General features: G+C 36.9%; 1 protein-coding gene across 1 annotated transcript; it reads right to left on the bottom strand.

The window, feature by feature from the left end:
* Positions 1-26,970, bottom strand: LOC121420243 (beta-1,4-galactosyltransferase 5-like). Its single transcript, XM_041614814.1, has 9 exons — positions 26,795-26,970; positions 16,025-16,233; positions 11,390-11,503; positions 9,828-9,869; positions 7,339-7,616; positions 6,122-6,238; positions 5,303-5,493; positions 2,653-2,874; positions 1-669 (listed from the first exon to the last, which is right to left on the bottom strand). The coding sequence occupies exons 2-9, from the start codon at positions 16,185-16,187 to the stop codon at positions 270-272; spliced, it is 1,527 nt and encodes a 508-aa protein (XP_041470748.1). The 5' UTR covers positions 16,188-16,233; positions 26,795-26,970; the 3' UTR covers positions 1-269.
* Between the last annotated feature and the right edge of the window lie 425 nt (positions 26,971-27,395).

Raw genomic sequence — 27,395 nt, 5'->3', positions numbered from 1 at the left:
CGTGTTTAGGGTGCTTTTCGAGACCCCATGGTCGCGCATGGTATCCACTCGTAAATGGAAGTGGCCCCCCGGGTGAAGGACTGATTGACACGGTTAGCGCTAGACCACGGACGTCCCCGGTTGTAAGGTAAAAATATATAAACTTCCTTAGAAGTGTATACTGAACAAGTAGGTAAAGAGTATTTTAGGCACAACAAATTATATGGGCTTCATTTCAAGGTATAATGGTAACAATGCATAATCTTTGAAATGTCAGATCTTTGTTCAAATCATACATTTTTCAACTTGAAGTCATCAAAATAATGGTGGTGCAATTTATAGGTGTCCTTTTCTCCTGTCCCCTTTTCCTTTCCTATATTTATCAATTTTTCATTATCGTCTTCTTTACTGTTCATATCTCGCAAAGCTAGACCAAAAATGGAGCAGGCGAAAATTACAATCATGATAGCCGAATAGCACACGATGAATGCGATAGCGAACAGGTGATTGCTTCTTTTCCCGACGAATAGGCGACATTTTGTGAAGTTATGATTCCAGCCGCTTCGTTGCACATCAACGCTTATTAGTGTGTAGAGTGTGGAGAAGGAGATGTTTGCGGAATTTTCATAACGGATTTTCGAAAGGCCGTCAATTCCCATCCTGCCAACTGCGTTATCTTTAAGACAGCGTCTGTAATAGAGATGATAACAGAAAGAGATAAGTGGGGATTAGGCGAACTAAAATGTTACTATTCTAACCATTCAATAATTACTTATAATTGTCTAATTTTATACAAAAGGATTAAGACAGAAATTTCTTTAATGGCAATTGCGTTAATATATACCAAACACATTATTCCCAGGGGGGGGGAGGAAAGTCAAATGTATAGCTGTACACACGCGTACCTAAATTATTTCCAAACACCCCCTAAACGAGTTTATCTCTGCGTGCAAAATAACCCCTAAACAAGTTTTTTGCGCGCTGTATACACATTTTGGCCCCTAAACAAGTTGTCGCCAAAATATAACCCCGAGGAAATAGCTTTGGGAAAAAAAGTATATCGTAAACACGTTTGGCTAGTTTTATACAAAAAGCTTGGGAAAAAAATCTAAAATACATATGACCTTGCGATTGACCATGACCACTTTTTCAAAACTATACTCCTTTTTCTTAAAAATCGGTGTTTGTGATACCCTAACGAGTGAACACGCGGCCTGCGTTCAAAACTGAAAAAGCCCACCCCTTTAAACGCGTTTTTGTTTTGTTACGCGTGTGTACAGTAATATATTTAACTGCCCCCGGGTTCCATGTACAATGATCATCACTTTATCATAATTATCGCATTGTGTTAGTTAAGTTTGGCCTGTAGACCTACACTATTTGTACTAACAATATGCTTCAGTATTAAACACAAAATACTAACATTGCATTAGACCGGCGAAGTAGTTCCCCAATGAAATATTTCAAATAATGCTCTGTGCCTCTTCCCCCAAATCCATCCTGATATTTTTTTGTCTGACGTGATTTCTTATAAAGATCAAGTGTTCTTTTTCTAAAGGTGTAAAAAGGCAAAACAACATCTAACAGTTTTCTGGACATCCACATGGGGGCCCTGAAGGAGATATAGCATCTTCAAGGTGACCTTTAGGAAAACAACGCGTGCTTCATGCCAGCTTTGAAATGGGAAACATTTTTATCTTCGTAGTATTAAGAATTAACTAACATGATACCATTTACATATAAATGACCATTAGACCAACTTTGTAATTATTAATTTTCGATCATTCTCCAGTCATATTTAAAAACACCAATCAGTTTAAGCACTTTAATTATTCTTTTATAGAAATTTCAATAAATACTGAGTTAGATTTTATATAGATATATAATTGGTGTGTTTTGTATATTTGATATACAGCTAGTAGTAGGCCTACGCAGTGCTACATTTAGGGATGATATTCTTCCGAGCAACAGCTATATATTATTATCACCCGTATCAGACATCTGAGCTGGTCATTTACAAAACCGTATTGCCCTACATTTTCTGAATATCGGGAAGGGTATAGGTATATTGTTTTCCTCGGTCTCAATGCGCGCGCGTATTTACTTTGCATGCAGAGACGATGCAGAATATACCTTTGTATTTTCCCTGGTCTCACATCCGGGCATTTTAGGATGCGTATAAAGAGATACGCTTCATAAGGATCCACGCACCAACAATATACGTCATGATAGAGACAACGCTGGTTCAGAGCGCTTGCAAGTACGTCATAATGGTAAAGTGCAGAGCCTAGACCGACACAATAGAACTCTATTTTTAAAAGAAATATCACCATTATCATGATTTTTATTCTAGATATCTGATTTGGATGATAATAAAAATATTGACTAGCTCTTCTTACGGGGAACATCAAATATATTGCCCTTAAGTGACCCATATTGCCCTCGTCTAAAGACTCGGGCCAATATGATTCATTTGCTGGCAGTATATTTGATGTTCCCCTCAAGGCTAGTCAATATTATATAAATATTATGCTTTTATCAAAGGCCCCTGACCAACATGTAGCACTGCTCCATTGTATTGTGATTTGGTCAAATAAACAAATAAATTAAATTAATAATGATGATAATAATATTTATAATAATAATGATTACAATAATAAAACTGTTACCTACCTACGTACACATTTCTCCGTCTGTGTTTTCTTTTTATGCCATAAATCACGATAGTATCCCTCCTCTGATTTGGTAATGTTTAACTCGACAGACTTGACCCTCTTATACAAATCAGTGTCTTCGCCACCCCATCCCCAATACATGTTGGAGTAGCCATTAATCTCTTCAAACTGTTCCCCAGTTAATCCCACGACGCCTCCAAAATGTTCAAGGTATGGGTTGCTATGGTGACAAGACAAATAATAGTTATGTAGATAACAGAGATGAAATGAAATATACAATATACACTGAATGATGTATTCAACTTAACATTATAGAGTTTGATCTTCACGCTTCAAGACTATCCTAATGAAAATAATTTTGGTTTGGTTTTATATTCACTGCATATGATGCATTTCATCTAATTCACTTTTTGTAGCATTTCAGTACTATTCATTGATTTTTACTAAATTGACTATTAGAGTACCCCATGAAAATTAATTGGAACTGAGAATTAAAACCTTCTTTTCCACTTGTATCTTTGATATGACTGTTCATCCCAAAGGTATTTTGTTAAAGGTGGTTTAACATTCACATTATTTTGAAGGTGTTCGGCAAGAGTCTCTGCAATACCCAATAATATTTACAACGAATGTATTGATACTCGGGTTTGACGAGGGTGATAGCCTGGCCTTTTGATGTGAAAATATCTAGCTTTAAGCGTCCCTGCTGACACCCTCACACTCATGGGTGTCGATCACGGGGGGGATGGGGGGGATATATCCCCCCCAATATTTCAAGTGGGGGGATGGCCTGTATTATCATCCCCCCCAATAATTTAGGGTAGAAAAATTATAATAATGATGATGAAAAAATGAGAAGTTTGATCATGATGATTATAGTATGCCATCAATCAGTTTGTTTCCCTCGCAATTTGTGTATATTGTTATTAAATAAAAACATTCTTTTTCAGGACTATTAAACAGATGGGTGGAGGTTCAAGATGAAAAAGAATGAAATGTTTATGTATCTGATATTCTTTAACACATGACATAAAAGGACCCCAACGAAAATCAAATTTTGTTGATAGGGTGTTCCATCCCACCAGTGGTGAATAAATTAATTCAAATAAATCATTAATTCAAAAGGGTGGAAAAATAAACGGGAGTAAAAGGGTGGCAAGATAAAGGAATTACGGTAAGCCCGATAGCGCACGAGAAGCCACACAGGTTGTTATTTGTGCTAGTCTTAATTGGTCCGAATCTGCATTTTATCATCATGCATTAAGAAGAATAAAGATATTGCCAGTCAGGTTAGATTTAAGAGAGAAGTTGTATACACAGAGGCGTCGATCCTAGGTGGGGGGGGGGCAGGGGGCGATCGCCCCATCAATGAAAATACTGGGGGCAAACATATCTTTTTGCCCCCCCCCAATAATTCCGCATGTGCAACTAAAAAATAAAATAAGATTGTAATGCTACACTGAAATCAGCAAGCGAGATTGAGATACCAACTCGATTTTTATTTAAAATCGTACTCAAAATGTCTGCTTTTCAGATTGGAATATAAAAATTTTCAGCTCGCGCTTCGCGCTCGCATCATATACCAAAACCCCATACTTTTCATGATAGGTGAATATAATGTCCCGTTTTCAATTCTAGACCTCAAAAGAACTTTGATTTTGCAATAATCTTTTGTTGGATATATATCTTCCATTAAAGTGTCCTTTTTTCCAGATCAAAATATTGAAAATTTCAGCTCGCGCTCGCATCTATTGTTCTTCTCGATACCCATCTTAATCATGATTGGTACCAAAAATGCTTAGAATATCAAGCTTTCAGGTCAGAATATAAAGAAATTTCAGCTCGCTCTCTAGTGAGATACATGTATCGACCCTCCTCATGAGTTACTACAAACAAACCTAAACAGGTACATTTTTCCTGTTTTCATGACATACTAAAAAAATTTAGCTCGCGCTTCGCGCTCGCATTGTTGGTGAAGGTGAGATATGTGTCTCTTTCTCATGAGTTATATATATATATATATATATATATATATAGGCCTATGTGTGTGGGGGTGTGTGGGTGAGTTCGTATTTTGTGATCGAGCGCCTTTGGAACGTTGATTCATAATTTTGCCCCCCCCCATCTGAAAAATGGATCGACGCCCCTGTGTATACATCATGCTCAATAAACAGATCACTATGTACATGGTCCAGTCAATTTTTGTCATCTTTTTCTCGGTATGAGTTTAGAATAGGCTTACTTGTAACACAAATTGGATTTTCAAAAAAATTATACAAGTATAGTACACTACAACAATGAAGGAATTTCCAAGAACACCATGCATATCAACCACTCCCAAATGTCCTAACTTGTGATTTTAGTGGGGGTAATGTTGAAATATCCCCATCCACAAGAAAATTTGTGTCAATCATCCCCCCCAACCAAGAATACCGATCGACACCCATGCTCACACTCTACATATTTTTTTCTCGTATTGCTTAGGACTCACGGAAAATGGGCCTTATCACATGACCTTCTGAAATATTAGTTCGTAAATCTATTATTGAAATGAAATATAAATATCACAACATCGAAAAGAGTACAAATATTAACAATGGTAGCTACTTATTGATACAAAGAATCGCTGAAACCTTATAGGATCTTACCCAAAAGCGAATTCTTCAAGCCTGGTAGCGTAATGTTTTGGATGGTCGTCGCAACCGTAGTAGTTGGTAATATTCATAGGAACATAGTCAATGTCGTGGAATATGTAACAGTCCCACTTTGTACCACTAAGCTGCGCCATTTGATATCCGATATTCTTCATTAAACCTCGATTCATTGCTTCTGACGATCCCTAAATTGGAATCAAGCAGAATAGTCATAACTAACGGTTGACCTTAAATGAATAATGAATTAAAAGGGAAGCATTGTCGTAATCATTAATGTTATGATTATGTAACACATAATTTTTTTCCACCAACTGTGTAATTTTAAGAAGCCTATATAAGACGAGTGCCTTAGAAGTAAATGAACAATGCTTTAAAAAGCATTATCCTCACTATCATCAGCAGCACCATCAATACATCCATCGTATCCATCATCATAATCAACACCACTACCATTATCATCATCGTCATTTATCATCATCATCACCACCACCATTATCTGGATCGTCATCACCACAAGTAAAGGGCATTTCGCACCAGAAAGAAAATTGACAAAAAAAAGGTCTTCAAGTTCAAAGGAGGGGACCACTTGTGGCTCGTCAGGCATCAGTTTTGACTCGTCAGGGGGGGGCAGGGATACGTCCCTTGCATGTGTTGTGACTCGTCAGGGGGGGCAGTCTGCCCCCTTAGGTACGCTAATGCCACTCATTATCATCACCATCATCGTCATAGACATCACGACTACCATCACCATCGTCATCGTTAGCATCATCATTAAATGAATTATATATAATTGATTGTAGGCATTCGTATTACCTGCTCTGCAATAAATATTCCGAACTCCAGTTGTTGATTCCTCAAGAAGGGTACCAGGTTCCTCAGAAAGACATTGAGATTGTAGGCTCGATTGCGATACGGAATGATGATTGCAACCTGTTGATAAAACAATTCCAAGAAAAGATAATCAAAACACAATTCAAAATGGCATTTCATAATAATGACAATTCAAAGTAATTTCATTCAATTAGATGTGCCAGGGTCTCTTTTTGGGTAAGAAATGGTAAAGGTGAGGAGGAATTTATGTTACATATCATTTTGAAAGGAACTGTTAAGAACGGTGGGGATATCTGTAGAGGCGCTTACAAACGTCATCGCCAATTTCGATGGATATTACTACCAATTAGTACTGGTGATCAATAACACATCCCTTATAGGTTATTGCCTCTTAGGATAGATTGCATCTTGCGATCAGTAACATGTCATTCATACGGAATCGTCACTTGCTACAAGTATCATTGTTATACATGGAGTCGGTGATCGCAAATAGATCGCGAGGTCATACTTGCGATCGACGACCACTAGTGATAAGAAGTGCTTTTCATTATCAGTGGTGCATAATGACGTCTTAAAAAGTTCGGGAAGAAAAATCGGCGGCACTATAATGACAGAGTATGGACATGGGCGGCCCTTGAGATCGATCCCCTTTTCAAGCCTTATAACCCATTCCGAAGTATAACATTTCTACCGTTTTCCATTGGCCAACCCGTTCTCAAAACCCCTCATTTCACGTTAAATTCCAGTTCACAAGCACCCCCATTTGCTAAGGGCCCGCGTGCAAATTGTATAGATCTTAAACCGAGTTTCATAAGTAATTTCCGATCTGGTTTCTGTTTGGAGGGCCACTCACACACCCCTACCCTTTTCCAAATCCGATCTAGTGCCCCCCCCCCCTCCCCAACCGAAGAAAGACAAGTCACCGACATCCCAGGCCATTGGTGTATTGGATAGGGGGCACTGAAATTCACTCCGGAATGTCCAGACTGGTCTGAGAGTGACTCGGAAGGGCTGATCGACTTTTCTGACACGATAGAAAATTAGAATTACGATTTCAACGATAAAGACAAGTTTCACCTAAATAAATAAGACTCCGACAAATTTAATTGGATAATTAAATCACAAATTGTCTCAATCCGTTTAAACCAATATTTACGCTTATGCTTCCAACACAAACGTGTGCAAAGGAGGACACCTACCTTCCATTTTGGTGTGCAGTTTAGGGGGATCCAGTGCCCCCCTGGGAAATAGAGGTTCGAGTCGATCTTCATTCCCATTCTATTTGGTCGATCCGATTCCGCATCCAACTCGCTGTTTCTATTATCAAGTTCAATGGACTTCTCCACATCCAGAATCTGTCTCAACTGGACATTAGCTTGGCGAGTCAGTCTTTGGGCTATCGATCTGTGCTCTTTGAAGATCACCCGTTCTGTTTGGAGGAACTCGGATCCCGTAATATTGGGTGAGTAGTCCGAACCTAAGATAATGAAAATTAAATTTGTTGGGTGGAATTTTTATTAATTGTAATGTTTTTTTCTCTGCATAACCAATATTAGAATTAGAATTCATTCGAATTGTGATTTTTTAAATCACGGTGCCTACGTGAGGTAAAAAGTAGGTCTTCATATCACATTTGACACAAGTCTAATTAATCATCTGAACAAAATATCTGCCTACATTCAGTGTTTCATAATTCCTGCATAATATCAGACAGATTTATGAAACAGCTTGTGATGTAAAAGTATAAATGATTAACCAGATATAAGCATTGGGAATTTCAGTGATGCGATTGATGATTAAAGATTTGAAAAAACAAACTTTTTTCGTTGTATTGGTTCTTCATAATTGCTGCATAAATTTAAGCAAACAGCTTTTTGAACATCTTAGTAATACCATGTACCCTACAACTCTGAGAAGTAGGTCCATGGTATTACTAAGATGAAATTATTATTAGGATTATTCCATGCTGAGAATTATGATCTAAATTTGATTTTAATTTATATAATTGTTCTCTTCTGCGTAAATTCATATCATTCGTATATATTATTTTCCATATAATGTTTACGTTATTGTTTACTATTTTTGGTAATGCAATGCAATTATTATTTTCATATATTAATATCAGATTAAAAAATAATGAAGTTATCATATTTTCAGATTTATTCAATGAACCTTAGTGATTTTTGCTTTGAGATTATTTGTAAAAGTTTTCCATAATTCTGTTGTTTCCCAACATTTCAAAAGGAATGGGAAAATTACACAGTATGCACACACACACAAACACACACCAATCCGCCCACATTTTAACTAGTTTGCATGCAGGCACAGAGTAATATTTGACACTTTAACCAATACAGTGTCTAGAGTGAAGACTAGACGCCAACTCCCTGCCCGTGTCCTTGTTAGAGCCAATCACAGTTAGTCTCACTACTTCAGACTCTGCATTATGCACTATGAAAATTGTGAAACAAAAAGTCTATGCCTGCAGACTACTGATCATGCTATATCGCAGAACATGACTTGTGTAGAAAGTGTTAAAGGAAAGACACATTACGCAGGGGTTACAATTCGTAATTCCGAAAGTTCTTTATTCCGAAGGTTAGTAATTCCGAAACACGTAAATTGCCTATACCTCGATGTTCGTTAATCCGAAAACGTAAAAGGGTTCGTTAATCCGAACATTTGTGGCGTTATTCCGAAGGTTCGTTATTCCGAAGGTTCGATAATCCGAAAAGGAAATAAGGTTCGATGTTCCGAAGGTTCCTTAGTCCGAATACGAAATAAGGTTCGTTGTTCCGAAGGTTCGTTAATCCAAAAACAAAATAAGGTTCGTTAGTCCGAAAACGAAATAACGTTCATTAATCATTACGTTTTCCGACTGACGAACCTTCGGAATTACGAACCTCATTTTGTTTTCGGATTAACGAATCTTCGGAATTACGAATCTCACTTTGTTTTCGGACTAACGAACCTTCGGAATTACGGATCTCATTTCGTTTTCGGACTCGAGAAACGTCGGAATAACGAAGCTTCGGGATTACGAATGTATGCGTTACGCAGGTGGTACACTGTAAAAACTGTGGTGTTAAAACTGACACCAATTGGTGCTAATAGAGGAATACACCATGAGGTGTTAAAATAACACTCTAGAGATGGAACATAACACCAAGGAGTGTAAATGTAACAACTATAGGTGTTGTAATAATACCTATAGGTGTAAAACTAACACCACCAATTTAACACCAGTGTAACATAACTGGTGTGGCCCTCTATGTACACCGGTTAACACGACAGTTTTTGCTGTGTACGAAAAACAAACCTGATTAGACATGAGGAGACATTCAGACAAACAGACAAAAGCAGACAGAGACAGAGGGTGATTTCAAGTCCGGTGATGGCCTTGGTTTTGGTGTTGAAGTATGGATCATCTTCCTTTAGCTCCAAAACTTATTCAGAGTTTGTCAAACTGATCCAGATCACATTATTGTCATCACATTATTGACTTTTCTGGACTATCTTCATTCTATGTTTGGTGTTATGAATTGCAATCGTGTAAAAATGGACCTAACACCAACACCAAAAAGTCAACACTGAACTTGAAATCACCAAGAGAGGAGAGTGATCGAGGGAACGACATATGAAGGAGAAAAATTATTAAGGTGCATATAGAATAATCGTATTTTCTTACCGCCTGAATCTATGTTGGCTGGGAAAGCACATTTTTTATCACCTGATCAAGTAGAAACCAAAACATGCAAAATGGAGAGAAAAGGAAATAACACTTTACAAGTGCATGGCTTCAGCTATTACCAATATCTAATTATAGTGATAATTCTATTTTCGATCATATTGGTCATTCGGTTGCATCAATGGTGTTTTCCGCTCGTTAGGTAATCAATCTACATATTGTTTTTTTTTCTTAAGTATCATTCATGACAAGGTATGTTCGTATTTTTGTATTCATTTATCCATTTATTGATAATTCATTATTTTTTTTTAATTGTTAACTCCACACCCTTTGTGGATAATCGTGACTTTGTGCCAAATAGATTTCTTTGGATTTTAATATTAATTTTGAGGCGGAACTGACAGTTCGAGTGGTCGAGAAGATTTATACAATGGAATCGGTCACTCGTAAATGGGGCGGAGCCAGGATGGGGGGAGGGTTGGACATTTTTTCCCTTCACTTTTTCATAATTTAATGGCAAGTGAACAATAACTCGAGGATAGTCAGTAAAGAGCATCACGCGAATGCCCCCCACCAAAAAAAATGAGTAAGCAATTTATATACCACATTCAGGAGGTGAGGGTCCATTTAAAATCAGTTTCCATGCTCATTATGTTTAAGATCATCAGACCTTTCATTTCATTTGTTTCCTTTCTAGAAGATTATACTGTCTTGAATTATAATTCAAGTTATACCAAATGGTATATGAGTTATGAAAATCTTACATTTAAAACTTTTAGTTTACGGTGTTATAACAGGCCATCTTGGTGGGTGACCGAAGCCAATAAATGGGCGCGCTCAGCTGGTGGACAATCATATCGATAATCAGCTGCTATTGATCTCGTTTACAATCCGCTTCGCTTGCTTCGTCGCTTGAACTTCGTCGGCTACTCAGCGCTTCCTGCTCATCTACAATCATCACCATGGCCCCGTAGATAAATTGTTTTCCTTTTATATAGAAGATTAAACTGTCTTGAATTATAATTCAAGTTATACCAAATGGTGTATGAGTTATGAAAGGTTTACAATCAAAACTTTTAGTTTAGTGTTATAACAGGCCATCTTTACAAACATATTTCGGTTGGAGTGGAAATTTTGACTTTAAATTCCAACTTCTTGTCTATGAGCATTCCTTACAATCATTGTAAGAGTAAACAGAATTTATCAACGATTACAAGGGCGACCAAAATTAATTAATTTTGTATCCACAAGGGCCAAAGATACATTTTAGAGGGATGAATTGTGAAAGGGAGTAATTTTTTTCATGCGAGTTTCAGTTTGTACACCCGTTTGATGGGAAATTATTATTTATGATTCCAATGAAACAAATCTTTTATTTATAATCACATTATGAAGGTCCTTGACAAAAATCTCTGGAATCGATCGCAGAGGCGTAATAAAGTTTAAACAAATTTATCGGGCCAGACATGGACTTTAAGGTAAAACCAAGATTTTTTTTACCTTTTCGATACAAAATTTTGTGATAGATTTTAAAAGTGATTATCAAAAAAGATGTTACATACTTAAAGTTAGTGCTTTGTACGAGGCGTCGACGTGAAGAAACGAGTGAATGTCCTGGATGACGTTTTTGGGGAGAGGGAGAGACATTTCTTTCTTGAATCGCAGTATTTCAGGTTCTAAAAAAAGGATAACAAAGGTAAATGATTATGACGACAGAGGGCATGTGAGAGTGACCGGTGATGATGATGGTGATAATGATGATGATGGTGATGATGGTGGTGGCGATGATGATGGTGATGATACTGATGGTGATAAATATGAGTGTGTACGACGACGCTTATGATGATGATGATGAAAATGATGACGATGGTGTGCCTATGATATAACGATAATGACAGTAATAACTGTGATGATACAAATTTTAATGAAAATATACATGGTAGCAACACTGGCGATTAGTGTATAATGATTAGGAGATGAATCCCCACAAACCTAATCATTAACAGTCTCATTTAGTATAAAAATATTTACGTTTCCTTTAGCACCAACAGTTAATCAATCGCAGCCGTCATCATCAAGACTGTTTTAATTTACATATTCATTCATACAATATTTTTATAGGGTGCCTTTTCAGTATAAAAGCAGATATTAAAAGTTACCCTAAGAGCATAAAAACGAGTATATACAGTATAAATGAAACCTGCTTTTACAGAAAAATAAAAGAAGATTTTGCAGAAAGCAATACCAGAATCATTCTTTAAATTCATGAAACAGGAATTTTTCTGCAATTTAACAGATCAGGTCTGTTAGAAAAAGGGGAAAAGAGTGTTTTATTTAAGGAAATTTGTAGGATTACACACACCAAATACCAATTTCCTGTAAGATTACGCAATCTGGTAAGATTACAGGTGTTCTCGAGACTCTGCTGCAGGAACTTCTTTTAGTTTAAGGATGAATTTTCTAACAGTATATACAGTATATAAGATAACATACACAACATAAAACATTATTATGTATACATGAATAGAAAAAAATATACCAATTTGGAATCATTAAATTAAATAAAACACAAGAACCATTGACAGTGGGCCGGACGTAAACCTCGTACATGCTTTTGCTTTGTTTTTTGTGAAACTCAAGAGGGTGGTTAGAGTTTTTAAATGAAGTGATATTAAACATTGATATTGAGGAGATAATGAATGAGCATTTCTAATATTCGATATTCCATTTTTGGACATCATTGTAGGTTGATGGCAGATCCGGTATTTACGTTATGTTTTCGGGATACGAATTTACATTAATATTTAAAACAATTAGAACATAGGCCTAAATTATACATTAGACTTTTGAATACAAACATACATCTAAAATACATTACTCTTAGGGTATAGGATAACCATTTTAGATCTTTGAACAATATTGTTCAGATGGGGTAAGGACCCTACCTTTAAGCATTATTCTGGTTGCCCGTTTCTGACCTGTTAATATTTGATTTGCTTGGGCAATTAATCGTACACCCCATACTTTAAAACCAAACAAGAGTCCATTTGACTTTGGATGATATAGTCATAAATCAAATTAGCCGTCGTTATGTTAATAAATGTTATTGCTCTTTTCATTATGGCGAGAGCAGCACATTCTTCTTTTTTTACAAACATAGTCATCATTTGTCATGCCAAAGTAGTTTATCGTCTATTGTAACACCAAACACTTAAGTTTGTGATCTATCGTTCAGTATTATCAATCATCCTAGATATCTTCATTGCCATCATTTTAATATCATTCACAGCAAAAACTGTGGTGCTAACCGGTGTACATAGAGGACCACACCAGTTATTTTACACCGGTGTTAAATTGGTGTTGTTAGTCTTACACCTATATGTGTTATAACAACACATTTTGCTGTTACATTTACACTCTTTGGTGTTACGTTTAATCTCTAGGGTTTAATTTTAAAACCTCAGGGTGTGGTCCTCTATTAACACCAATTGGTGTCAGTTTTTACAGTGTGTTTGCGTGTTTTGGAGATGTGTGGGGGTGATAGGGTTTGTACGTATAAGGGCTCATGCAAGAGTGGATGTGTTTTCGAATGAGGATGTGTGAGTTTGTGTGTAGGTGCATGTGTATGTATGAAAGAGTAGGTGTATCTGGGAGATGTGCGAAAAGTGGATGGGCGTGGTGGTGGTGGTGGTGGTGTGTGTGTATGGGAGGGTGTGCGCGTGTGTGTGAAGGTGCCGTGGCCGAGTGGTCTAAGGCGCCTGGCTATTCATGGAAAGTCCGGGGCTCGATCCCCGGCTACGACACCTGTGCTCTTTTATCCTGCATTCAAATAAATGGAAATTCTTTTACGCATTATTTGTAACTAGGTGTATTTGTTAAAAAAAGTGTGTATGCTTTCGTGAATATGTATTTCCGTCATGGTGTGTTTGGGGATCTGCATGAAGGAGGAGGTGTGTGGGTGTGTGTGAAAGAGGATATGTATGCTTGGGAATGTGGGTGTGTGTGGAACGTTGGTAGACTGATCTAATGAGCCTTCCAAGAAATATTATAGTCCAGCCACGCACCACTACACAGCACTCTATATCCTCTTGCCTTGCCATAAATTGAGTAAATATAAATGCCATACAAGCCAATTTGGATGCAATGATGTAAACTCAATTAAGCATCCATTATAAATTAACAAGAGTATGGGGGACGTAGCAATAAATGCATCAATCGCTGGAAATGAACAGTGAACACTTTTTGCGAGAGTGATCACGAATTTCCTAGTTGATCATAGTACACGTAGATTGCGAGACAAATGAATACCTTCTAGCGATTATTTCAATCCGCAATAATGAACCTATTTAGTATTAAAGTTATCGTTCCTTATAAGTTTTAAAAGAAGTTCAAAAAAAGGAAGAGGGAAAAGAAATCTAGAAATTGAATAACGATCTTTTCCTGGGATGCTCAGAATTTGCTATAAAAAGTAGGGAGTGTGTAATAATACAGCTCGGTAAACCATATTGCTCATACACGTCAAGAACATGTCTGTCTTAGTACACGGTGATTCCCTTTCTCTCTTATTCTGATAATTGTATTCAATCATATTCACTGTCGTTTATATCTTTACAGCTAGAGTGAACATGGTGAATGTATTCATTGATATATCCAGAGTTATATCTCGCTGTACATATTTGCAATGTCATAGTGGAAGCTCAACTCAAATTTATGTACACTGACGTACAGAGCAATACTATTTTGGAATGTCTTTCACTTTTCAAGTTTGATTTGGTTCTATGAAAAACCTCAATAAACAGTCGGCAGATTGCGTATGCAATTTGACAATTAAAAAAAAACCTATTAGTTTAATGTATATGTATCAAGGCAAAAGATAAGGTTATTCATAAATTCAAAAATATTCGATTTCGTTCAAGAAACAATCGGTCTGGTCTACAAACTTAACGTCACACAGTAATAAAATGAAGAAGGTGTAACGACTACTGCAAAGAGTGTAGGGGAATTTTCTCTTCCGTGAAAAATATGACTACATTTATGCTATCTATACTTCCCTGCCAATAGACGATTACAATCACTTTATGATATCTAATTTCTTGCAACACCTGATCATAATTATACATGCACTGTTACAGTATTTCCGGTTCATTGTAGACTATTTTCACTTTAAGCCTATTTAATCATATACCGAACCTTTCTCTCAACATAGAATCGTTTAATCTAGGCATACTACTATATTTCCATCCTTAAGCATAAACAATTAGCATCGCACATTGAAATGTAAACAAAACAATAAAGTCGAATACGATTACTGATGACAAATATATAAATGTCTTGCGAATTTAACCAATTGAGCAATGAAACAATAGAAATCAATATGAAGTAGTTATAATGAAGCATTAACATTGATGAGTGGGCTGCCGTACCCACTCATACAGTATGCATAAACACAAAGTGTCAAATAACGTCTCATATGAAATGTTCACTTTACTTAGTAATAGCTCAATAATTAAGATTTTGATACCACTGTTATGTCGGCGCTTGTGTCGACATTTTTTTAAATATGAAGTGAAACGGATATTAAAGAAGGAAATATATATGTTGCGTATTGGGACTATATACACTCTGTAAACAATACATAACGTGAACAGAATGAAATACACAATTATGTAATATATATAATTAAGCATATATAATTGTGCTAGTAATTACGTAAATATTACTGATTTGATCATAACATTTTGTATAATATGCGGACAGGGCCGGTTTTGGAAAGTAGATTTGTAACAGACAATGATACCATGTATACAAATAAAACTACAAATGAATGAATAAGTATACAAAAAATATTGGGCATTCTCTGCACATTCTTATTCTTATTGTGAAACGAATCGTACAGAATGAAATAAAGAAACAAAATATTGGGTCTATCCACTATCATAACAAGTTACTAAAATGATTGAATGATGGATCAGGTGGATGTTATTCACATTACATCTTACTATATTCTAATTGACAGTGCTCTAGTAAGAAACGATAATAAAAATTGATTAAACAGAGTGTCCTACCTATAGCGTAAAATAGGGGACCATTTTGTCAAGACATGATCAACGAGTTTATGGGAATGAATTATTTGGTAAGGAAATTTGCATTGAGTGGAAAATTAATATGTTAATATATTATGTTGCATGAGTACATACCATTTAGCGTATTCGACAGCCATGTTTCTTCACTCGTTTGCGTGATGGATACGGAAACGTCGTCATCGCCACTGCTCCTGAACGTGCAAAACATGACGAAGATGACCACGAATGTCTTCCTATGTTTCGTGATCATCTTCGTGGGGACCATCCTTACCGCCATTTCCTGGTGCTGTTATAAAGACACCGGGTAACGAAAAGGTGTAGCCCTGCAAAAAATGAAGGAAGTACAGACATGTACAGGTATGTGAGTCGAGACTTCGTTTCTCAAGGAAAGAGATGAATGGGCTTTTCACGAAGCAAATGGGATTTTTACGTAAGTTAGCTCCAGATTTCGCACATGACTGGTGACCCAAGACGTTAACCAGGATTCTCAATAATTTTATTCCACTAGTCAATTAGAAATCCGATTCTTGTCGAGCAAAATGCCTGTTTAACAAGTATCTAAATTCAATTATTGTACTACTGATTAATACTTAAAAGGTTTTATAAGGAATGGAAAACATGGACTCCTATCGTACTAAAACAGGAAGAAAAAAGCATTATGAAAGCTAATTTACAAACAGCTTTATTATCCACGATGTGCTGCACTCGACCCAGGTGAGGTAAATGAGGACCGGTAGGAAGTAATTCCTTAAGAAGCTGTGTGCGCTGTGAACGCCTAGCTTAGCCGGGTAATATAGGAGCGCCTTGAGCACCTAACAAGGTGGAAATGTGCGCAATATTAATATCCTATATTATTAAAACGACCCAGGGCCGTATTCTGGGGCCATTTATCTTTAAAATATTTTATTTTATCTCTTAATATGAAATTGGTATTCTGAGATGACATTTTATCTCTCAGATAAAAATGTAAATTTTATGTAGCGTATAAACGCAACAGAGCTATACCCATCGCGTATCTGGCCATTCCAACGGGGGTGATGTGCTTGCGCACAAGTTACTTTGAAGAAAAAATAAAACAAATTTAATAGAGGGTAGGGGCTATTTTATCTCTGCGACGTTGATTTCGTCAATATTTCTAGGTGAATTAACTTCAAATGTTGGCATGAAAATGAAGAAAAATGATATATTCATTGAGAACAACACCTTAAAGTTATTCCTGTACAATCAGGAAGCATTTCATAAAACTTTTCTGGACTTATATTGTCTTTGAAATGATGCTTGAAAAGATGCGATACAGACTTCGAAATAAAGATGAGAGTATTGTCATATTTGTTAAAAGAAATCTATGTAAAGACGCGCAAGCGTATAGTGCAAGCGTATTGAGGTCAATAAATTGACGCAATCTCACTCCTTCGCCACACCTCCTTGCTGAATGGATTTCCGTTGGTTGAGACTATATGCATGATATGAGAGAGCTATAAAAGCGCGTTTCTAATTGGATATTGATTCAAAAATAGGTGTGTCTTACAGAGATAAAATGAAGATAAAATTGTTCACAGAATACCAATTTGGAGAGATTTCAAGGGTATTTTATCTCCCTGATTTTAACGGAGATAAAATATTTTATTTTATCTGAGATAAAATGGATCTCAGAATACCACCCCGGGCGCGACAAGTACAGATGAATAGTGATCACAACTTGTGTGAATAATTGTAATCACCAAAACCACCATCCTTATCAGTGGAAGCAGCAATGTAGACAGTGGTATTGTGGGCAACCCCCCTCCCACTTCTCGATTTTTCAGATTAGGGGGGCGAAATCATAATCAACGTTCCAAAGGCGCTCGATCACACAAAACAAACTTACCCACACACACACTCTTATTCACAGTAAATAATAATAATAATATAGGATTTGTATAGAGCATCTATCTATCCATCTTGCTAGGTGCTCAAGGCACTCCTATATTACCCCGGCTAAGCTACATGTAGTCTTCCAATTCTGGTGAGCACAACTTTATGAGGAATGAATGACTTCCTGCCGGTACCCATTTACCTCACCTGGGTCGAAATTTCTTGATGATCAGAAGCAAAACACGCCATGCCTAGGATTCGAACCCACGACCCTTTGTTTGAAAGGCGAGAGTCAGAAACACTTGACCACGACGCACGTACAGAGCAATGTCTATACATAGCAATGTTTTCTGGCTTTTTGCCAATACCACTAGTGGGTGCCTTAATTTGCCTTTCGCTAACTCCTCCTCATTGAAGGCATATACACACAATAACCTATTATGAATAAGATCACAAAGGGGGTCTAGAAAAAAGTGTGACAGTGAATGTAAATGTCTTAGTCTACAAAGGCAAGCCTACATACATAGTCCTACTATTCACATTTCTGTACCTGTTATAGCATTTCACAGCCATCATTGAGTCCAGTTTATTGCACCACTTTATGATTGAAACATGTATATCAGAGAATAAGATTTGTTGTTGATTAGTTTTGGCTGGTATTTTATCAAATATGGAGTCACCATAGTAATAGACACATAGGATTCATGAGCGTAAAAAGTTCTCCATGGACTAGTGTGTTAAAATTGACCTTAAACAAATCATAATAGTTAGTATGAAAATAGCGGGTCAACATTCATTACCAGTGGATCGGATAAATATCTTATATTTTCTAAACACCAGCCTGTAGGTTGTTGATTTCATTTTGGCAATTAAAACTGTCATAAATCAAAATGATTCAAGTTAAACAAACTATTCATTCCGCTGTATACCCTGGACAGTGGCGAACCGCGACCCCGAGGAGACAAAGCATTGGGGGGCACTGCATTGTTTACAAACAATGCAGTGAACCCCCCCCCCCCCCCCCATGCTTTGTCTCCTCCAGGTCACGGTCCGCTACTGAGTCCCTCGACTTTGGAACGTGATCAAATATTTCTTTTATAGGAGCCATCATCAATACGTTAAGCTCAAATTTCTTAGTATGTGCATACATTGTGTTTCAGCAAACGAGACGGAAGGGGATAGAGAATAGGTGTTCACAAACCCTGATTGAAACTTTGATCAAAAGGTGGGTCTCCATGCAAGGACCAGCGCATAAAGAAAATGCGAGAGGACTTTCAGTACGGCATTATTGACTGCACATTCAGACACTTAGCTCGAAAAGTTCTATAACCGCGGTATACAGTGTGTATCAATAAAACGTTTTCACTAAAAAAAAGGTCCTGGGAATTGTAAAAGATGCAAAATATGGATAATCTTTTGCCATTTTTTGGTTTGGGTCTCATCTATCGATGAAAGTAAAACAGATGACAGAATGGTACACTTGAGTGAGCACTGTCTATTTGTTTGTAAAGGTGGCAGAAATCTATGGAAGCTTAAAAGTGCCACCTAGATGTTGAGATAATTATCTCGGGAAGTCGACATCTTGATAGCAAAAGATAAGATGACGAGATCCCGGATCTCATCATGTTGACATCTTTTAGAAGAGATGATGAGATGACAATATCCCGGATCTCATCATGTTGACATCTTGTAGAAGAGATGATGAGATGACAAGATCCCGGATCTCATCATGTCAACATCTTTTAGAAGAGATGATGAGATGACAAGATCCCGGAACTCATCATGTCAACATCTTTTGAAAGAGATGACGAGATGACATGAATCAGGATCTCGTCATGTCCACATCTTTTAGAAGAGATGATGAGATGACAAGATCCCGGATCTCATCATGGCAACATCTTTTAGAAGAGATGACGAGATGACAAGATCCCAGATCTCATCATGGCAACATCTTTTAGAAGAGATGATGAGATGACAAGATCTCGGATTTCATCATGTCTATATCCAGTGGAAGAGATGATCAGATGGCATGATCTCGTAACTCGTCATGTCTACATCTTTAAGAAGAGGTGATTAGATGACATGATCATGGATCGAAGATATTGTCATCTGACCATTTCTTCTAAAAGATGTCGATATGACGAGATCCTGGATCTTGTCATCTGATCATCTCTTCTACAAGATGTCAACATGATGAGATCCGGGATCTTGTCATCTCATCATCTCTTCTAAAAGATGTCAACATGATGTTTCATTATTTGTGACGTCATATGCGAGCAGTGTCCCCATATATCGTGTAGTAAAGAAAACAAAGGAAAGAAAATTAAATTTATTCTCGCAAAAAATCATATCAACAAAACCATTCCAGTCCAATTTCCATTGTATATGAGATCACCATGATCACTGATGGAACATGATACAGAGTTCATTGAATGTGCTTTTCGAAAACCTGATTGTTCTTTAGTGAGAATGTCATTATCCGTGAGATATTTAAGTATTTGACTGTTGACTGCTTTTTCAAGCATTTTTCATTATTATTGGAGAGTAATTGAAATTGGTCTATAATTGGACATGTCATTCCTTCCTCCCCCTCCTTTGTATACAGGGGTAACTTTTGAATGTTTCCATTCCACAGGTATTTTGCCAGAATCTATAGAAAGATTGAATAAGTGCATAAGATGACAGCATATGACTGAGGATGCTGTTTTCAGTAATCTAATACTAATGCGATCAAGGCCAGTCGCTTTATTCACATTCATCACTGTTATCTCGTATCGTATAAAAATGTTCAAGTTTGAACTGTGACTGTGAGTGATTAAGCATCTTTCTTTGAGCTGATGTTTGATCGATCCCAGCTAAACAGTTAATACCAGCTGTCGCGAAAAATTCATTGCATTTTTTTGCACGAACATCTTGATCGGTTTCTTGTGTACCATCAATATTACCATTCCTAATGACATTAGTCTTCTTTTTAGAGAGTGTAAGTGTTCTGAGAATTTTCTATAGCTTCTTTGGATTATTCTTGTTTTCCATTATCTGTTCCTGATAGTAACTCTTCTTAAGTTTCTTTCTCAAATTATTCACAAGATTTCTTTACTTCTGCATCGTTTCCATGTATCTCTATTCTAGTTTTTTCTGTCCTTTCTTTCAAATGGTCTCTCTGTTGTGAATAGCGTACGAAATAATCTGTTACCCATGGGGTTTTGGCCCCCTCGCTCTCATCATGCTCATGGAAACAATAGGAGCATGACCGGGGGGCACTTAGTATATAATGCATAGTGGGCATGTGCCGCGGAGGGGTCCCCCATTTTTACACCCAAATTTCGTTCCAAGGCATAGCATTTTTGTCTTATCGAGAAAAAAAAAGAAGAAAGAAATCAGCTCCAAAGCTTCGCATATTTTCCGTTACGCCGTTCCGGTCGCATTGATCTGCTGCAATTTGGTGAAAAGCGGCCGCCTAGCGCTGTCCGACCATCGTCTCTGCGCGAGCGCACCCGGCGGAGGCCGCTCTAGCTGCATCATGCACGCATGCCCGTTCCATAGGGGTGCATACGCACGTACTCACACCCTGGCGATCCGTTCCAAGGACCCCGTTTTCATAAAATTGTAGTTCAGAAGCCCGTTCCGAGGACCCTCCTTTTTACAATAAGCCCGCTCCAAGGCGGCCGCTTGTTGTCTCGCCCGCGGCACACCCGTAACACTTTTTTGGTCGAGTGCCTCCCCCCCACCCCGGGGGAGTATGTTTGTCACACACCATTGAAAACAGTTCTTTCCAAACTTGCCATGCGTCTTCAACATTAAAACTTTGTAGAAATGGTTCCCAATCAACCTCCTGCGGATAGCCAATAAAAGCATTTACGTCCAACTTTTTGAAAGACCGAAAAGTGCTCATTCTATGAGGCAAATTGGTCTATAAACTTTCCTTACTACATACACAAAGCTGTGGTCGCTTAACCCATAGGATACCACTCTTTCTTTGCCATACCTCTCTACTTTCTTTGCCATACCTCTCTATTTTCTTTGATATTTAGTGGGTTATATCAGTTAACACAATATCAAGAAGACTTTGGTTCTTTTCAGTTATCCGTGCTGTAGGAGATTCAATTACCTGTTGAAGGTTGTGTTGGATACACAGTTGCCTTATAAACCGAGTCTTTCTAACATCAAGCATATTGTAATTAAGATCTTCTAAGACATAAACTTCTTTGCCATTACTCATAGCTTGTGAGACTGTTGTCTCAATCAAGTCCTGATATTCAACATTGGATTGTGGGGGGCCGATAGAAAATCGAATTTGTCGTTTGCAGCTTGAGTTCAATCCATATAGATTCAATATGTGAGCTCTCTAGGCATGCTAGGTTCACTCTTCGACAGTAATTGAGCTCGTCAGCAATGAACATTGATACCCCTCCCCTCTTACCTATTCCTATCTTTTCTCTCAATAACAAAACCATACAAATCAACATCGGAATTGCTAATGGAATCATCTAAATTACTCTCAATGAATATCAAATTATTTGAGCCTAAGCTTTTCTAGATGATCAATTTTCGGCAATTAACTACATATACTGACGTGTGCAATTTTCTATCCCTTTCGTTTAACATCAATGGGATAATTACTGAGGACATCATCATCATCACCGTCGTTAATGTTGTCATCTCTCTCGTTTGGCAAGTTAGTTGATGGTGTTGTACTACTTACGAGTCTCAGGTAAGAAGTGATTTCTAATAGCTTTCTTCCCACGATGAGTCTTCTCCTTACTAGCAATGCCAAGTGATATGATTCTCTGCCAGACGTCGTTACTCATCTAATACCGAAGCTGTGAATTAAGTCAATGATTTTTTTGTTGTTGTTGAACATGATGGCGCTCTTCAGTCTCTCCAGATTATACGCGCCAGTCACTTTCGTAAGCAGGTCGGCAAAGGCGATCCATACGACGTTAAACAATTGGTGACGATTATATGATATATTAATATAGATTAGTCACACATCCACTTATTGCATTAGTAGGTCCTACAAGATTAAACATCTTCGAGAAATATCACTTTAATACAATATAGAAATTAGATATCGTGCGTGCTAATGATTGCTCGTGGAAAAGGGCACCAGCTAATCAATCGGCTACTAGATACATTTATTTAAAAAAAAATTAAATCTTCGTCAAATAACAATTCGAATGTGAAATCATATACAACTTCACGTCCTTCTTATCCTTTCGTCTTGTCTTTTCTTAGTTTGTTATTAATAAGAATTATGAATCCTTCTTTCGTGTCTTGTGTTTGAAAAAAAGACACACACCTAATTGTTGAAACGGTTAGTGGCATATGTAAAACAAAGTAGTTCCCGTGTATATTCGGGATCAATTAACAATCGTTAAGATTCCGGTCATTCATCTTAATTTCATCAAACATAATGCGTCTCTCCTTTACATATTTTGAACAAAATAAAATATAATGTTCAATAGTCTCAAATACTTTGCACACCTCACAGAGGCCGGAAGAGTGCTGATTAATTTGAAACATAATAGTTTAATTTGCACTTACCTACTGTGATTTGATGAAGGAGGCATTCCTCTTTCCGAGAAAAACCTCTTCCTTATGCCTGCTTAAAACCATCGTGAATAGCATATAAAAATTTACCATTTCTAGACGCATTCCAATCTGCTTGCCAGACACTTTTATAAAATGTCATACGTGACAATGTAAGTTCATTTATAGTGTTTGGTAAACATCACAATGTGAGGAAATTCATTCAAAATTAATACAGATATCTTTCAAACTGAGTTTATGAATTTTAAATAAAATTTCAATAACAATGGTGCATTTTATGCAATATTGATCAATCACATTCAGTGCTGACAAAGAGTCGCACAAAATAACAACTGAACATGGTTTATCAAAGGAGTCTAACCACTCAAGTGCCATTAAAATTGCCAAGAGTTCCGCTCTCATGACACTTACATTGGATAACCTGAAATACTTTATTTTTTTACTGAGGAACATAAAATGCTGCTCCCGTTCTAAGGATGTTCCTGTTTGGATCCATCACTATATGTATATATGTAAATAACCATTCCACACTATTCCAATTCTTTCTAGAACGATAGATTTCATCTCGGCTGTTAGCATATCCTTTTTTTTCTAATTATACAATGGGCATTAAAAAGACACAGGAGGGCGGGACAAACGCCATTCCGGGATTTTTGTTAATAGGTTGTCTTGCTTTTCTACAAGTACCTCATCACTACAGGCTCGAAGTTTGAAAGTTATTTCCCCTTCCATTCTTGCCCGTTCGTATGTTCAATGAAAATATCTCTACTTGGATAGCATGTTTGGCCATTATTTTTCTCCTGATTCCCAATATTTCACAATGCATATTTTACATCATTCAAAAGATCATTTAATTTTCTTTAAAATGATACCATGCTTGTTATGAACATGCCATCACGAAAAGAGCAGGATTCAAAAGTGTTGGATGAGGTCTGAATTGAAAAGCTGCAAAACGAGCAGAAATAGTCATGAAGGGTTAATACAGAACATGATTCTTTTGTCTGTGTCAGTAGATATGAAAATCCATTCAAATCAAGCCCCTGCTATTGTAGTGATGGTACTGTGTGATAACATAGTTTGAGTCGTGGTTTGAAGCACCCATGCATGTTTCTTTGTTTGTTGGTGCAGATGTGTGTTTGATTCCATAATAATGCTGATGCTAAGGTGCATCAAAAGCAAAAGAAACCACTGAGAAACACACTCATCACTACGGAAAAAAAAGGATAGCGACTTTCAATATTGTGTAATTTTGTGCTGTTTCTTAATTCATTTTACCAATGGTACTGTACTTGTTATCCAATTTCCTTGTGTAACTATTTCATCTTTTAAAAAAAATCTTATATCATAAATATATTTTTAATATTGTATTCGTTGCACGATACCTATCTATTTTGTTTGGGATGGGATAGTTAAGTAAGTCATCACTAATCTCGCATAATAAGCATGGGGTTTTAGCCTGTAGCTTGTTTCTTAATAGTAATTTCTTATAATTGTTTAAGCTCTTATAATAAAGCTTCGATAAATTCCCTAAAATCAATTCTACTCAGTCATTTTGGACTTTGTAATGCCGTCTAAATAAGACGTGAAGTTATTATTTTGTACATCAAATTTTGCATTAGCACCATCGCAGTTAAGTCAGACATGGAATGAATTCTGTCACATCGGAAATCTGTTCATAACAAATAAATATTTCAATTAATATCCTAATCAAACTAGAGGCGGAATGCCGTCAGAATGAAAATTCTTGGCACATTCCTGGAAATTCGGAGTGCATTCTAAAAAATTCTGACTGCATTCTGAGTGCATTCCAAATATCCGGGTCCATAGCCATCATACAGGTACAGTCCCACCGCGAGCTTAGGCAGGCAAATGACATGGCATGCTGGTATCGTATGAAAGAGCTTTGCAAACGAAAAGCAAGATCTATAGGGCCTGTAAAGCAAAGCTTAGCAATGATTATAGAACAGTTTTCTACGTTTGATTGTGTTGACTGTAATGTACAATCAATCTAGAAAATCTAGTCTATGATTAATCGTTAACTTTTTAGTTACCCGACTATAATCTCGCGTTGTAGAGGTTTGCGAAAGGTGCCTAATATTTCAGCTACTAACGCCAGAGTTCAATCAAACAGTAAGGATTATCTTCAACGAAAATTCATGCTCATTTAAATCAGTCAAATAATCCAAAGGAGAATGCCTGAAAAGTGCAGACAAGATAATGAGCCTAGCATACTGTTGTTGGCGAAGCTGCCTGGTAAAGAAAATCGTCACAAATATGTCATGTATTTCTTTCTTGATAGACGAGTACCTTGTATTTTGCAGTCTATTTGAATTTCGTCATCGTTATATTCATGAAGTGCAGCTGTGCCTTCCATTCCACTCTTTACTAAAATACAATGTAGGTATTGATCCGTGTCAAATGATTCATCTGTGAGTGCATAAAGATTCAACACGTTACTAGTTGAAGTTCGTGGCTAACTATCGCCATGTTGGATACAAGATCTACTTCCAGGTTTCTACATTTGAACCGACCATTTTGGCAATTTGTCAATTATCGGAGAGCTTTTTGAGTTATCTAAAATTGTGACATGCAAAGGTAAGAACATCACATTCATGTAAGATTGATACTAGTTTTACAATTTCATGCCATGTATTTAATGTGGATTTTCCAACATGGAAGATTGATTGTTAAATCTGGGTGTCTTCAACCAAAAAAAACTTTTTAGGATTACAAAGATGTCAAAATAAATATGCCCGCCTCATATTAAACGCTGATTATTATACCCCGACCGTTCAATTACTTAATAGTTTAAAGTGGTAATCCATACATACGAGATTTAATTATCAATATTGCGTTCTAGTTTATAAGGTATTAAATGGATTATCCCCTCTATATCTCAAAAGACTAATAGTCCAGGATAGAAGAGTCATAACCTTGTTTTTTATATATACAATATTTTTTTATAGTTTCTTGTCAATTCGAGGGTGCTGATTTCGAATCTGAATGATGCCACTTGTGTAACCTTGAGCATTTTCCGCAAATCGGCAAAATCCAATATGGCCGACAAAATATGCAAATTACCCATGAAAATCCTAAAATTGTTCACACATTGGCCATGAAATGCATGAAATTGTGTAGCAGGAGTGAAATACTCTCTGAAAAACTAATTTTTGACAAAATATTCATTTTCCTGATATTCAAAATGGCCGCCAAAGGCCCTTGTATATTGTATTATGTACAATATGAATAGGAAAAACTAATTTCACAAAAATGAGCACTAAACTGCAGAAAATCGAGATTTAATATATGCAAATCATTACTAAGAGATATATCATTTATTATGTGATATATGAGAACATTTCTGTATTTTGATATCTAAAATAGCCGCCACAGGCCCAAACAGTATTGCGTACAATGGTATTGTGGAGGGGCCGAAACACTAACAGTCATACACATATATAAACCGGGAGAAGATCCTACCTTATTCTCTTGTATGTTTAAGCACTGCTCTCACGACACGTCTGTCCTGTCTGGGGGTTTGGGTATGAAGTGATCTGCTTGAGTGGCGTATGTAGTTAGCTAGAGTACCGGTATGTGTGTGTATTGTGTGCTGCATTGGTTATGGGTGCAAATATTCCCGCCGGTCCGGTGATCGTGTGACGTTGTCTATTGTCTGCTTAATTACTCCTAATCCCCTGACACTATACTTCCCACCACCCTAAAAAAGTGGGGGGCTGTTACACCCACAAATGTAATAATCGCCCACAAATGTAATAACGCCCACAAATGTAATAACACTTTACCCACAAATGTAATAACGCCCACAAATGTAATAACACTTTACCCACAAATGTAATAATTTTTGATCGCCCACAAATGTAATAACACTTTACCCACAAATGTAATAACGCCCACAAATGTAATAACACTTTACCCACAAATGTAATAATGCACTTTACCCACAAAAGTAATAATGACTTTACCTACAAATGTAATAAATTTGAAGTGATTTTTGGCGAATTCGTTCTAAACTAATATCCTATAGTAATGCGTTCATATAGCACAAAAGTTCAAAGTCTTT

The sequence above is a fragment of the Lytechinus variegatus genome, chromosome 8 (genome assembly GCF_018143015.1).
Source record: "Lytechinus variegatus isolate NC3 chromosome 8, Lvar_3.0, whole genome shotgun sequence".
Classification (NCBI taxonomy): domain Eukaryota; kingdom Metazoa; phylum Echinodermata; class Echinoidea; order Temnopleuroida; family Toxopneustidae; genus Lytechinus; species Lytechinus variegatus.
This window is presented reverse-complemented; position numbering and strand designations above follow the sequence as displayed.